Source organism: Ciconia boyciana, chromosome 5 (genome assembly GCF_034638445.1).
Source record: "Ciconia boyciana chromosome 5, ASM3463844v1, whole genome shotgun sequence".
NCBI classification, from domain to species: Eukaryota; Metazoa; Chordata; class Aves; order Ciconiiformes; family Ciconiidae; genus Ciconia; species Ciconia boyciana.
The window spans coordinates 40628365-40643641 of NC_132938.1; the positions used below are offsets into that span (position 1 = coordinate 40628365).

At 37.0% G+C, this 15277-nt stretch overlaps 1 protein-coding gene across 3 annotated transcripts in view; it reads right to left on the reverse strand.

Moving 5' to 3' along the window:
• The window catches only part of WDR17 (WD repeat domain 17), a 48975-nt gene that overhangs the window by 8631 nt on the left and 25067 nt on the right, over positions 1–15277 (reverse strand). For all 3 annotated transcript variants that reach the window (XM_072861554.1, XM_072861553.1, XM_072861552.1), the window contains 10 exons: positions 12509–12711; positions 12220–12369; positions 11976–12106; positions 10093–10218; positions 8086–8241; positions 7748–7812; positions 7183–7315; positions 5584–5672; positions 3716–3815; positions 2361–2500 (listed from right to left, as the gene is read on the reverse strand). In XM_072861554.1, the coding sequence (XP_072717655.1) occupies positions 2361–2500; positions 3716–3815; positions 5584–5672; positions 7183–7315; positions 7748–7812; positions 8086–8241; positions 10093–10218; positions 11976–12106; positions 12220–12369; positions 12509–12711 (1293 nt within the window). The remainder of the gene's footprint in view (positions 1–2360; positions 2501–3715; positions 3816–5583; positions 5673–7182; positions 7316–7747; positions 7813–8085; positions 8242–10092; positions 10219–11975; positions 12107–12219; positions 12370–12508; positions 12712–15277) is intronic.

Here is a 15277-nt window from a genome sequence, read left to right on the forward strand (position 1 = left end):
GGAAAATAATTAAACTATGACAGCAAAGCTAAGGGTCAGGTTAACTGACTGTTTAACAACAAAAAAATATCTTTCCAATGCCTTTTGACAACCTAAAGAAGCTAATGCCAAAAGGCCTTTGGAAAATCTGTATACAACTACCATGCAATAGCCACTTTTCCTAGATACAGAAAGGCTCTTTCAGAATATAGTATATTTCACAAGTTCTTAAACTATTTTCAAGATCAGTTACTCACATGTACTCATCTTCATAGCCAATTTAAAGATTTATTTAAAGTGATTAGAAATTGCTCAGCCAAAAAAATGAAATCAAATGTTTATTTAAAAAAAATCCAAAGAAGCCCTCATGTAATGGCCTACAAATCACATTACCAGGAACGTTTTTTTAAGAATCAAGCTGAAAACACTGTCAGTATAAAGAACAAAATCAGGTGGCTGAGTCTGCATATGCAGAATTCAGTATCTCAAGTAAAATACCACTGGCCTTCTGAATAGCAGAAGGTTGCTTTTAACAGTATTTAGGTGCTAAACACAAATAAAGTGGAAATGGTGTTCACACATTTTCCCAAGGCTGTAGATTTGGAAAGATGGGGAAGGACATGAATGTTTAGTTTTGATTTTTTTGTTTAGATTTTATATTTTAGAGCACTTCTAAAAAAACCCCCCAAAAAAACCAAAAAACCCAAAAAAACCAAAACCTAAAAAACATTCCACCAATAACTGATTTCATTACTAACCCATCAAGGTCCTTTCAGTATTCCTTGAGGTGTCTGCAATTACTTGTGTCTCTACAACGAAATGTTTCCAATTGATGGATATCCCTAAGCATAACAACCAGTAAAAACAAAAAGGGAGCCCTTCAAATATCAGAGGCCCTTGAACTCCAGCTTCCCCATACATGATTTGATACATGCAGTGGACCAAGGGGTACTGTGTTGTGCCAGTATCTCTTTATTACAAAATATGAAGAGATTTAGGTATCTCTGATATTTTCCTACAAAATAGAAAAATATGCTGTAATGGCTGCAAATCAGAATCCAGGATTGCAGAGTGTAGCTGTAATAGGTTTTCAGTATAGCATATGAAACCCACTGACAAATTCAGACGTATACTTGGGCAATATGCAGTACACCAATTTAAAATTTTATCACGTATACCCATGAAGACTTCAGTGTACACATGCCATAAGTTTGCAGAAGTTTTATGTACATACATGTAAATGCCATACTATTATAAGTACTGGTTACAGCACTGAGATCAGAACAAGTTTTTGTTATGGAACTGGAAAAGATATACAGTTTTTCTTAACTCCACGTCCAATGCTTCTTATTAGAGGCTACATAAAATTCAGTCTTCACAATGAAGGCAGGGAGATCAGAGAAAGAGCTTCAGAGACTTTAAAAGCTGCAGATGGAGCTGCCAAAACAACCCTGTTAGAACTGGTGCAATGCAGACATGCTAAATCATTGCAAAAGCAAAGCAGCAAGTCATCCATTTCTTATTTTATCTTTTTCTACAATGCTTCATTGCCTAAGGCAGGCTAAATGCTCTATAGAGAGGAGTTCCACTGTGTTTCTCTCAGGCTACCTCTAGATGCTTAAGCAAATACCAACTGTAGCAGGAAAACTGATACTTAATTGCAATACCCATTTAAGCACACTTTTCTATGAAACGTTGATTCCGAAATACCTGTACAGCTGCCAAATATACCTTAGGAAGATTTTCTGCTTTTCATTGGTAGACAAAAACAGACCAAAACTGTATCCTTCAAAGTAAAACCATTACAAGGAGGAAAAAATTTAGCAGAGATAAAGTTTCCCCTATATGCAACAGAGAAATGATTAGTCCTGCAGAATTAAATAGTAATCCTGTTTCATCCTTAAATATTGTCAGCTGTCCTGTATTCCCAATACCAATATAAAATAATTCCTCAGCCTCTTAGATTTTTATATTTTTCAAGCAAGTGCTTAAAAATCATTTCACAGATCCTACTTAAGCTTCTGTTCCTTTTGACTTTATAATTCAATTCTAGCCTTACTTTGTCTGAAGCAGTCATTTTTACTCAGTACAGACTAGGACTTACTGTGCTACCTATTGCCCAAGTATCTAGATTTTTTTCAGCGGGTTTCATACTCTGTTTGACAATGACTCTCATTTACAATGCACACAATGTATTTTGAGATTAAAGCAGAACATTTGCATGCCCTGTGCTTCAAAGGTCTAATACAGCAATTCTTATTCTACCTACCCATGGTGGTTTGGTGTCTATAAAAGTTTCAGAATGAAACACCTTTATAATTTTGTCGGGGGGTGGGGGGAGGGCGGGGAATAAAATCTTCTGTGGATTAAAAAATTCTTACCATGTTGTTACTGTCATACATTTTCTTGCTAGTAATTCTAGGGCATAATGTGTTGCTTGTGCTGCACTTTCTCCTAAGACAGTACCCACACTGATTGCCAACTCCAGTTCATTTCCACGAATCAGGTTTGCCATCGCAAGCTTGCTCAATGAAAAAATTATATCATTAAGGGACACAAGCATTTTTGGGGATTCACCATGTTGAGCATATGACATTCATTTATGAGACTGTTTTTTACAGAAGGACAAAATATGCATTAATTAAAGCAACTTTATATATAAATTTGGGTCTCTTGAATGAGTAAATAATTGTGCACCACGTGTTAATCAGTTTTTAAATAACCAAATAGATTTCCTTTAGCAGAATCTTCCTTTATTCAACAACACAGATTACACATCATACATAAAAAGCATGATAGCAATTCCTGCTAGTCTTAAGTAAGGACACTAGCTTTCAGAGTACATATTTCCCCTCTCTTTTGATGAAAGGAGACTCAAAAAAAAAACCAAACACCCCCCCAAAAAAAAACCAAAAAACCAAAACACAAACCCCCAAAAACAAACCAGGAAGGACTCTCCTGTTCTTACCCTGTCTTGGCAACTGGAGATGCTGATTGGTATAGCAGAATATTAAACAGTAAGAGACTACACAACAACTTGTAATATGTCTATTTTGAAATACAGGCATTAACTGATTATTGCTTTCTCTCTGAACAGCTCATTAAAATGGACTTTTACTCATTTTGGGGGATAGAGGAAGACCAACATGTTGGGACAGCAACAACAAAATCCAGAGAAAATGAAGAAAAGAAACAAAATTTTGTTTGTAAAACTATGAACAAAATGAAAATCAAATAAAATGTTTCCTACATGTCAGCCCTATTTTTGTACTGAGGGCTAGAGGTGTTTTTTTCTATTTCCTCCCCATTTAGACTGCAAATTCTTCAAGGTAGAGATTGCATCTTTTGTAGCACAATGAAGTTCCAGTGCTGAATGGGTCTTTTGAGTCACCAAAACCAGTAAACAGTAATACTTATGTGTATATGTACGGTACTTAGGTACCTTATATTTTCTAATATAACAAGATACTGTATATATGAAAATACAATTAAATAACAACATACTACTTTCTGTGCATGAGGGAAATCTTGAATTTAACAGAATCAGGGGAGTTTTTCGACTAACTTCAATATTGTAAGGATCAAACTCTCTCTATAAATATATACAAAACAAATACCAAGTAAAAGTAATACATTTTAGAATGTGGTACATACATTTTAAAAAACAGTTAACGTGGAGATGTAAAAAGGAAGTCAATGTTGGCCTTTCCATAGTTAAAGAGAAAAAAAAAATTACCTCTATATTTTCAACAGCTAGATGGCAACATGCTGCAAGTACTGCATGGCCATCCTGGAAATACCATTCCGCCAGTTCTTTACTGACCTTGTGCAGGAGCCTGCAAGAACAAAACATGAATTCTGCAAGGTCACTTAAAGGTTGGAGTTCTTTGGCTCTTAATTTATGTACAAGTCACCACATTTGCTTCTGTACCCTAAAATTTCTATATTTGACTTACAGATAATGACACCACTAGCTTTCAAGATGCAATCAGTTTGAGCTTCATCCACTACTTATGTTGGTGCATATTCAGGTGGGTCAGTTTCCCAAAATCTCCATCAGTATGGAAATGTCTCTTCAGATTGACAGAAGAAAAAATCAAATATTTGGATATTCATTCTGTGAACTCTGCATAAATATCTCTCTAATTGCTCAAAAACTGCACATGTAAACAAGTAAGTACTCAGCCTCCAAGCTGCTTTTGTTACTACACGTATAACTTGATAACATAATTTAGGTTTTTGAGCACTGTTCTAAACAAGGAGAGATGCACGGTTTCTTTTATGGGCACACACGATGAAAATATGGCCATTAGTGTACATTGTCAGAAACTTCACTGATGATAAACAGTGAAGCTTCAGGAGGAGAAGATGCATAAAACACAGGGTCTCACAGATACTTGTTAATGCTAAATCTTACTCTACTTACCGCAAGTTCTAAGTTAATATGCTACATATTGACACATATTTAAATGCATAGGAATGCACCTTAAATATCATAGAATCATGGAATGCTTTGCATTGGAAGGGACCTTTACAGGTCATCTAGTCCAACCCCCCTGCAAGAGCAGGGACATCTTTAACTAGATCAGGTTGCTCAAAACCCCATCCAGCCTGACCTGGAATGTTGCCAGGGATGGGGCCTCCACTACCTCTCTGGGCAACTTGTTCCAGTGCCTCACCACCCTCATTGTAAAAAATTTCTTTCTTAAATCCAGTCTAAATCTGCCCTCCCGTAGTTTAAAACCATTGCTCCTTGTCCTGTCACAACAGGCCTTGCTAAAAAGTCTGTCCCCATCTTTCCTATAGGCCCCCTTTAAGTACTGGAAGGCTGCTATAAGGTCTCCCTGCAGCCTTCTCTTCTCCAGGCTGAACAACCCCAACTCTCTCAGCCTGCCCTCATAGGAGAGGTGCTCCAGCCCTCAGATCATTTTTGTGGCCCTCCTCTGGACTTGCTCCAACAGCTCCATGTCTTTCCTGTGCTGAGGGCTCCAGAGCTGGACGCAGTACTGCAGGTGGGGTCTCACCAGAGTAGAGTAGAGGGGCAGAATCACCTCCCTCAACCTGCTGGCCACGCTTCTTCTGATGCAGCCCAGGATATGGTTGGCCTTCTGGGCTGTGAGTGCACATTGTTGGCTCATGTCCAGCTTTTAATCCACCAGTACCCCCAAGTCCTTTTCTGCAGGGCTGCTCTCGATCACATCATCCCCCAGCCTGTATTGGAATCAAAGATTACCCCGACCCAGGTGTACGACCCTGCACTTGGCCTTGTTGAACCTCATGAGGTTCACACAGGCCCCACTTCTCCAGCTCGTCCAGATCCCTCTGGATGACATCCCGTCCTTACATATCAAGCAAATGAAAAGTATAATTATAATACATACATATGAAAAATCCATTTGGTTCCAGAAGGAGGCACAACAGGGGAATTATTCAGTGTAGCATCAGTTAGTTAGTAACTCTATCAACTGAGTACTACAAGATGTAATATTTTGTTGTCGAATTCTACATTGCTGATGCCAAATGAAGCCACTAAGGTTTATCTCCCTTGATGACTTTACAGTCTGCACTAAAATGAGGCTGTAGATATAAACTAGAACAACTTACTCGTTATAATCATCCGTATTGTTTCCACCAGAATTTGAAGATCCACTTGTCGAGAGTGGTGACATCTGTATATTTCCCTCACAAGCTGCCTAGAAGTGAATTAAAAAAATGGATTAATTAATGCACCAATCAAACTGAATATGAAATGTGATTTTTCAACAACAACAAAAAAATCTAAGATCTAGAAAAATCCTTCTAAAGCCCAGTTATAACAAAGGAAATGTTTAAACCAATGAACTTATTCATAGCTACATCTTAGCCTAGTTTTATCCAGCCGTACAAGAAATTCTACAGAAGCAAGAGACCTCTTCCTTCCTATGTATTTGTACAGGATTTTTCTAGCATTTGAATACGCTTAAAATGGACAGTGAGGGCTACAACCTTGATTTTTCCACCCCAGGGAGCAAGTGGCTGTGAGTGAAGGATGAAGTCCATAGATAATTCCTGGTAGGCCTACCAGCAAATCTGGAAATGTTTATATAGTGGCATAAGCTGAACCTTTTTCGTGCCTGGCAATAAATTATTTCTAACACTAAATGAGAAGAGATCAGTGTGGGTTAAAAGGAAATTCTTTCATGTGCTTTAAGGTGTAGCTGGCATAACAACATTAATACTCAGGGCTCAGTTAAAAGGGAAAGAAAGTCCTGGTATTTTATTGCTTGATATTATCTGATTAAACCTTTGAGACAAAGACTATTCTATGAATTGTAATAAAAGCAACACCTGCAATGTCTCTCTTACAAGAAAAATAAAGATCTTTCTAAAGCTTTAAGGTTCAAACATTATAGCTTGTTAAATTTAAGTATACCTCAAAGTTCCATTCTGTGCTCTAGTCAGCTACTATTAGAACAACAACAGCATACAGATAGACAATTTCTAAAGGACAAATTCACATGCATTATTAAAGTTCTTATCTCTGAGGCAATTGAATATTCAAGGACAGGTAGGCATGACAGAACGTACCAGCGACAAATCTTGTAGTTTATTTAACAAACTATATTAAGTATGCAGAAATTACTCAAAAAGAATAAAGGAATGGTGAGAAAGAGTGAAACAAAGTATCAGTCTTGCATGTTTTGTGCACCCTTTAACTTGTGTTTACATTAGGAAGGAAAAGGGACACATGTGCTTTTGGTAATCTCTTGTACTGTTTTTTGCATTAATTTAAAAGTTTGATTTCCTATATTGATTACTACTGCAACTGAGCAATTTCACCCAAAGATTCTATAGGAAGTAGTATAACCAAGACCTCAGTAGAAATGCAAGAGAAATCCTACATGTCTTAGATGTTAAGGGCAATACTGACTGCTGAAAATCATGTTAATTTTCTACTTCAACCAAAAATTAGTACATCAGTTTTCATTATGGGCATTTGATTGCAATTTAGAAGAATCAGGCCTAAAATCTGTAAGCATGAGATACCTTTTCATGATTTCAGCATAAAAACTGGTCAATACAATATGAAAGTAAAGAGTAGGGTATCATTATTTAGCCGATTTGCAAAAGTGAACAGAGCTAGCCTTTTAAATATGCTTGTCATCTTCAGAGTTAGAAACAAATAGCTAAATACATCTCCCACACTGTTCTATGTAATAATACCTGTGCAACAAGCAGAGCCTCTTTAAGCTGGCCTCTTGAAGTAAAGAAAGAAACTAGTTTCTTCACGTCTCCAACAGCTATACAGTATGGGATGACATCATCATTTTCTTCCTGAATTAACTGATCAGCTCTCCTAATTAAACAAATGAATAAACAAACACGAAAGACCTACATATATAATTGATCACTAAACTTATGGTATAGGTATTATATGGTATAGGTATTAGATTATATGGTATAGGTATTAGATGAAGCCATATAAAGTTCACTGAAACACATCTGCCTTTCCAGACCTCAGAAGACTTGCAAACTGCAGATACTGCACTAAAGAGTTTCCAGTTAAACTTGCAATTTATGCTCAACCCTTTAAATTGATTCCTGTACACAAAATTGTTATTGAAATCCTCCACAGTTCCATCCCAAAGCTTACTGAACAAAAAGTAACATCACTAGAATGCTGTAACAAAACCCAAGTACAAATGATATTAGCATCCATCCTTCCTACTCATCTGTGTCTTTTTATGGGTCGAAGCTACAATTCAGCATCATATTTTTATTACCTTACCTTTGCATTAACTTCCTCCAATATTTCATTGATACACCAGGTGCAACTGAGAGCGCTTTGTCCCACTAGAAGAAAGCAGCAATACATTTAACCTGATCATTTTGTTTTGAGAAACAGCTGTATTTTTATCTAGTTTCATGTTTCTTCCATTCCAAAAATAAATTTGTCAAGAGGTTAAATAAGGAATGAGCTATGCATTACACTGCATATGTTAAAAATAATATAATTGGAGCAAGATTACTCTTTTCTGGTTTGTTGCTACCCCATCTTTTCTAGGGCAGCTGGTTTTCAGAAACCTTCATATTTTATTGTTCTTCAATAATGTTCTGGTATTTTACCTCTCCAAGTTCTACCATTAGTTCACAATATCGCTGAATTTGTCCTAATCTTAAATGTATTTCTGCAGCTTCTTTAAGCCTCTCCTCTTTGCTTGGTGCACCAATACCACCTCCAAATTTGGACATTTTTACTGTTGTCAGTTCTTGTGCCTTGGACTGAGAGGAAAAAAAAAGTTAAAAAAAGTTAAAAAAAAGTACAGCTTTCTGTGATGAAAACATGTATTCTTAAGAATGAACTAGTGTCAAACATTACAATGGAATATAAAGGCTATCATTTAAGAAAAAAATCCTTTGGAGAAAAGGCTAATTGGAAAGGATTACGATGAGATTACAGTGAACTAATTAGAAGAGCTTACAATGAGAGAACAGTAAACTATTTATATTGTTAAAGTAACAGTGTTAGTGTTTTGTTGCACACATACATTTTCCTCGAATATCTTCCTTTAATCTCTTTTATATATTTTTTTTATTCTCAATCATCTTCTCATATGTAATAGTAATTCACCCAGATGTCCATCGTAAAAATCTTGAAATTTTTGAAATTTCAAAAAAATATTTGTGAACATAAACCATACAGAGCTGGAAATTGTACTTATTACCATTATAATGATGTCCAAATAAAGAAAGAATAAAGACAGTAGGCTCAACCTGTGTCCTGATTTGTCATACCCTATTAACCTTATGACCAATAAATGATTTATATTCCCAATCACTGCAATCTTTATATTAGTTGAAGAGATAGGACTATATTTTTCATCTGGCAGAGTTTGAGAAACAAGCTGCAACAGGATCACATTTAACATTAAAAAAAAAAAAAGGCAAAAGGAGCTTCACTTCACATTTCAAGAATTCTCAGTCTAACTCTCTATCATCAATGCACATGAGATGGCGTTTGGCTATTCATGGCTTTACAGTACCACATGTGGAAGATGGAGAATTAACTTTGAAATTCTTCACAAAAGTAAACTACAATGTAGAGGCCAATGGCAGCTGCTGAGTCAAGAATTAATTTCTTCTTCTCAGGCTAACTGGCTGAGAAAACTAGTTTTTGGACACATGGACACACACACACAGAGCTTCACAGTATTAGCAAAGCAGCTGCTATTATTACAGTTAACATCACCAATAAAAAACTTCCATCACTTAAGAGTCATAAGGTATATAGGACACTCTCTTTAAGAGAGTCTGTGATTTTGCAAAAAAGACAGCCTGCAACAGGAAAAAACAGGTGACACCTGGCAGGTATTTAGCCCTGGGGGTGGCAAGTGGGGAGTTATGCATTTCCTGATCCATACCAATAGATACATTTCCTCTACTTCCAATCCAGTCATTAGAGTATGGGATACTTTAGTATCCCTAAGAAGTCCCTGACAGAACCGTGTATCCCCGTATTCTGCACAAATTGTACGTCTGGTTGCATATTCATATATGCAGCTACTAATAAATTTGTGGCCTAATACTTGAATTTCGCATTCACGTCTGAGTCACTCTTCAGATGCGTATCTGTATTAATGACAGGTTCTTGTTTTTCCACTCCTTCTTCCAGACAGCTACAGAGCATATTTCTGCTGACTGTCCTCCATTTTCAGACATGAATTCCCCTGTCCCTGCATCTGAACAAAACTACAAACTTTATGTTTATACAACCAAATAATTTAACTTTACTGCATATAAAAGTACAGTATATGTAATAGGGAAGACAAACTCGCTTCATAGCTCAAGCTGTAGTGATGCCTGCTTTGCAATTTCTTTTCATTATTTTGAAAACTTTTCTAGTTAATAACTGTAACCTAGCTTTTTAACACTGAGTATGCATGAAGTCATGCAGACTTAGCTAGATGCTATTGTTCTAACACACTAGTATTGCACAGAGAACTGATTGCACAAATATCTTTGGACGTGAAATAAATTGTGACCCTTTTGTAAAGCACTAAATGTTATTTTTAAAGAGTGAAATACTATAATGGATTAACAACTATTTTCACATATCGTTTATGCTTCACTTACCATTCTAAATCTAATGAGATGTTTCATATGCATAATTCCTTTGCAGTAATTTTGTGGAAGCAAACTGTCATCCTGTCCTTTTATTACAGCAACTAAATCCCATAAATTTTTGCTGCCTCCTGGAGGCTAAAATTATTAGGGAAGAAAAGAGTTGTATTACAGTAATGGTCAAGAGAGAAATTAAACTTATAAAGACATTGAAAAGCATTTGTCAGTCAATTCCAAGAAATACGATTTCAGACCATTTCCATATTAGAAGCTTTAGTATGAAGACATGAATTAGTTCAAGATCCTACAATTCCTTCAGTCTTCTAGAAGGCTGTGAAGATACAGCAAGATCCATGAATGTAAGTATTTGGTTATGTGTGGACATAGTTGGGGGCTTGCCATTAGAGTTTTCCCTTTTGCTCCCAAAGGAATACAAGCTATCTGGTGGTTACTGCTGGCATAAAACAACATTCAGCTGCTGGGATGCAGGAGCTGCCCCAGTACTTGTTTACCGTTTTCTGTAAAGCAAAGGTGTGGGCCAGGTAAAAAACAACTTCAAGACACGACTGCCACAATCTGGTTTACTATGTTAATATTAAATCTTAAAATAGACACATATGGTATAACTGTATATGCACAAAATCTTGCAGGCATCAAGGCTATTTTTTTTTTTAATAAATTTTAAGCATTTTTACTGGTCTAACATTTGAATCAATCCTTCTGTAGAACTAGGACAATGGTTTAACATTCAGTGAGGTCTAGAAGAGAGTGAGTAATTAAAAGCTTAAAAAAATAATCATTAAACCTTTGAGCTGAAGGAGCTTTTCTAAGAATAACAGGATTACAAGTTTAGAAGTCCAATTATTTCTGAGCTGGTAAAAAGCAGAAGATCCTACTAGAAAAAAAAAAAAGAGACTATTCCTCTTTTTTCAGTCCCTTAAAGCTCTTACTTGACTCCCCATAGTTAAAGCACAACACTTTATTTTCTGGATGCAAAAAGCACTGAACACAGCTGATCAAAAAAAGTTTTTGTTCTTAGAAGATTCTAATATTCTTATAACAGTTTTACTCTCTAATCAACATGGGACATCAAAATGTATAACTTCTGTACAACAAGGAATTCCATAAAAATATATTTTTAATAAAACAGGAAATTTCAAGATTTGTAATTGAGGAAGATTGTTTCAAGCATTTCTAAATCATACACTTCAATTTAGCTAGAAATCAAAACAAATATTTTGGTTGAACTAGGTCATTGTAGATCAGCGTATAGACTTAAATTACAGCAGTGGTTGACGCAAGCTGTAGTTCCAGGTCATTTTTGTCCTTGTTCTACCTCAAGTTCAGCTCCTATGCAGGTAAGCACTCAATTGCACAGAGAGGTTGCAGCGATTTATAGGAAATATTACTGTACAGTGGAGCAAAGGCAAGAGATGGATACTGGGGCATGGGTCATCCAGGTCTACAGCTCCTAGAAGGTAATATAGCAGTTTCTGCGCAGACACTTGGGCAGTTCAAACCTTATTTGTAATGAGGGTGTCCCTTTGATGGACTAAAATTAAAAACTCCAATGTAGTTTTCTAACGCACATCTTTTCATTTTCTTAGATGGAAAATTCTTGTCAAATCAAACTTTTCCTATGGAAAATTAAATTATACCACCTATTTCACTTTGTGAAAAATTGGTGTTCACAACTGACAAACAATTCAGTCATGGACATTTTTACACGCAGAACGGTTAAGAGACAGAATTGATTTCTGCATATTTTCTGAGCTCCCTTTAAGAAAGAGAGAAAAAAAATGGTAGAGAAAAAAAGAAAATTCGGTTTTGGAGATTGACTTCAGAAGAGAAAGTCACGGACACTGGTAACATCCTTAAGTTTGCAGAATACTTACTGAAAAACATTCTGAAAACCACCTTAGTTTTTTTCCTCGAGGATTTCCTGTCATTTTTTCTACTTCTTGTTTAATATCCCTGGAAACTTTACCACACAGCAAAGGAGGAGCACCAGATTCCACAGCACGATCTAACACACACAAAGATTTATACATGAAAATTAAAAAAAAAAACAAGAAAAAAGAAAAAAAAAGTATAGTAACATACAGAAAATTAAAACAACAGTATATACAATTTACTTACCTGTATTACCGATAATCTCATCCCAACATCTATCTGCTAAGATATTTATTTGTAGAGGGTTTATAAGAGGTGTCAATGACCAGAGTCTCACAGTGGAGTCACGAGAGCAAGATGCCATAGTAAACGGACGACTAGGATGGCATGTTAATCCTAGTAGAGAGGACATTTTAAAATGTAGTCAAATAATTAAGTTTATCTAATAACCAGTTTGATTAAATTATTTTATAAATTTTAAAATCTTTTAAAATGCATTTCAATACAGAAATAAAACAAAATTTTAAAATATTACCATATACATCTGCACCATGATCGTAAACTGTGTCCAAACACGTTCCATCTCTTGTGTCCCAGACTCGAATTGTATAGTCCCAACTGCCAGATATCAGAAGGTAAGGAATTTCAGGATTCCACATCAGTCCCCGTACTGGAGCTGTATGTCCACTAAGAACATTTATACAAGCATCCTGTGTATAATCCCATATTCGAACAGTACTGAAACAGGATAAAAAAGACCAATGTCCATCAAATCACCTACTGAAATATTATTCTCTCTCTTCTTCAGCAATATTCTAAGCTTCAAACTTATCAGAATATTTATTTGCAATATGTTTATAGAAGTTGTAATAGGAGAGGTTGGAGTCAATGCCCTTCATGTTTACGATGGGGTACAAAATACACCAAAGACAGCTAATCAGAGTAAAAAACTATTCCATCCACCGCATAGCCTTTCAAAATCTCACATGCAACATTATCTTACATGTCAGTGACAAAAAATAAGTTTGCCCAGATTCCTGCATGTGTAATAAATTTGTCTGTTAGGACTCTCAAGGGGAAAAAAATGAAAGAAAAACAAAGCAAAACTGAAAGATTTCTCTTTCCTATGGCTTTAACAGGCCTCTAACAGACCCAGAAAACTACGGATCTGTTAGTCTAACCTCAGTTCCTGGAAAAATTATGGAGAAGATCATATTATTGAAAGTAATTTAAAGAGTAATGCAATCATCAGGCACAGTCAACATGGGTTCACAAAGGGACCCTGTTTAACTAATTTGATACCCTTCTATGCTAAGGTCACCTGCTTAGTGGATGAAGGGAAGACAGTAGATGTAGTTTTTCTGGATTTTAGTAAGGCTTTTGATACTGTCCCTCACAGCATCCTTCTGGACAAGTTCTCCAGCTGTGAGACAAGCAAGTTCATGGTGCACTGGGTGAAGAACTGGCTGAACAGCAGGGCTCAAAGGGTTGTAGTGAATGGGGCTACATCTAGCTGGCAACCTGTCACCAGTGGTGTTCAATTCTAGGGCCAGTTCTGTTCAATATATTTATCAATGATCTAGATGCAGGAGTTGAATGAGTTACTAGCAATTTGGTGATGATACCAAACTGAGAGGTGCTGTTGACTCTCTCAAGGGACAAGAGGCCTTGTAGAGGAATCTAGATAGATTGGAGCATTGGGCAATGGTTAATGGGATGAAATCTAACAAGTCCAAATGCCAGATTCTGCACCTGGGACAGAGTAACACCAGCTACAAGTATAAACTGGGAGAAGAGTGGCTGGAGAGCAGCCCTGCAGAAAGGGATCTGGGGGTGCTGGTTCACAGCAGGCTCAGTGTGAATCAGCAGTGTGCCCTGGCAGCCAAGAAGGCAAACTGCATCCTGGGGTGCATCACAGTGTAACCAGCCGGTCAAATGAGATTATTATCCCCCTGTATTCAGCATTGATGCCTCCTCACCTTGAGTACTGTGTGCAGTTCTGGGCCCCACAATTCAAGAAGGATGTTAAGGTCCTTGAATGCACCCAGAGGAGGGCAACAAAGCTGGCAAAAGGGCTGGAAGGCATGTTCTATGAGGAGCAGGTTTGGGTTTGTCTAGCTTGGAGAAAAGGAGGCTGAGGGGCAACCTCATTGCTTTCTACAGCTTCCTGAGGAGGGGACGTGGAGAGGAAGGTGCTGATCTCTTCTCCCTGGTATCCAGTGATACAATGGGTGGGAATGGTTCAAAGCTCTGCCAGAGGAGGTTTAGACTGGACATTAGGAGGCATTTCTTTACCGAGAAGGTGGCCAAACACTGGAACAGGCTTCCTAGAGAGGTGGTCGATGCCCCAAGACTGTTAGTGTTTAAGAGGCATTTGGACAATGCCCTTAATAACATGCTTTAACTTTTGATCAGCCCTGAAGTGCTCAGGCAGTTGGACTAGATGATCGTTGCAGGTCCCTTCCAACTGAAATAGTCTATTCTATTCTATCACCTTCTCTCCTTTGAAGGTGGCATGTGTCACATGGTGGAAGTGGACACCGCACTATCTTAAATTGTGAAACTCCCACCACAATTAGACAAGTAATGAGGAAGAATTCGTACCAGCTTTCTCACTATTTTTTTCTTCCCTTTTAACCAAGCAAGTTTCCAACATTTCCTTTTATTTTCAGTAGTTGCTATCGCTGTGTACAGCTAATTGAGCAGACTACAGAATTAGGAAGTTAAAAGTTCAGTTTCTTGAAGAGATCATTGTAATTCTGGCTAAATTTTATTACACTATCAAATACATTACCAAAGCTCACTCATGGCAGCAAAGGCACCTATTATAGTTTCTCCAGTGCTGCAAAGGGGCCATTTGATGGGCCTTGCGTCACAAAGTAGAATCCACAAGTTGGAAGGCCATTTTATATATCTACATAAATATTGTCCTACAGCACTATGTGCTCATGTGTGACCCTTGCATACTGTTCCTATGTACTGTATAAGCCGAGGTGCTAAACAGGTCATCTGAAATAGTTCTGAGTTTGACTATGAACAGGAGTGTTACCAAGTACAATAAACTCAAAAGACTGCTTACTTTCTGTGTTACCTGGGACTAAGTTATTCAACGATCCCCTTCCCTCTTTCCCCAAAGTGAAAGTGTGACTGTATTCTGGAAATCCTTCTGTCATCAAGACTTATTACATAGCCATGACTGGTAATAAAATCAGAATATCTCATAACGACACTATGATAGAATTTTGGATTCACTACTTCTTGCTCATGTGAAATAGAGAGGATTTACATGTAAAAAGTTTGTTGT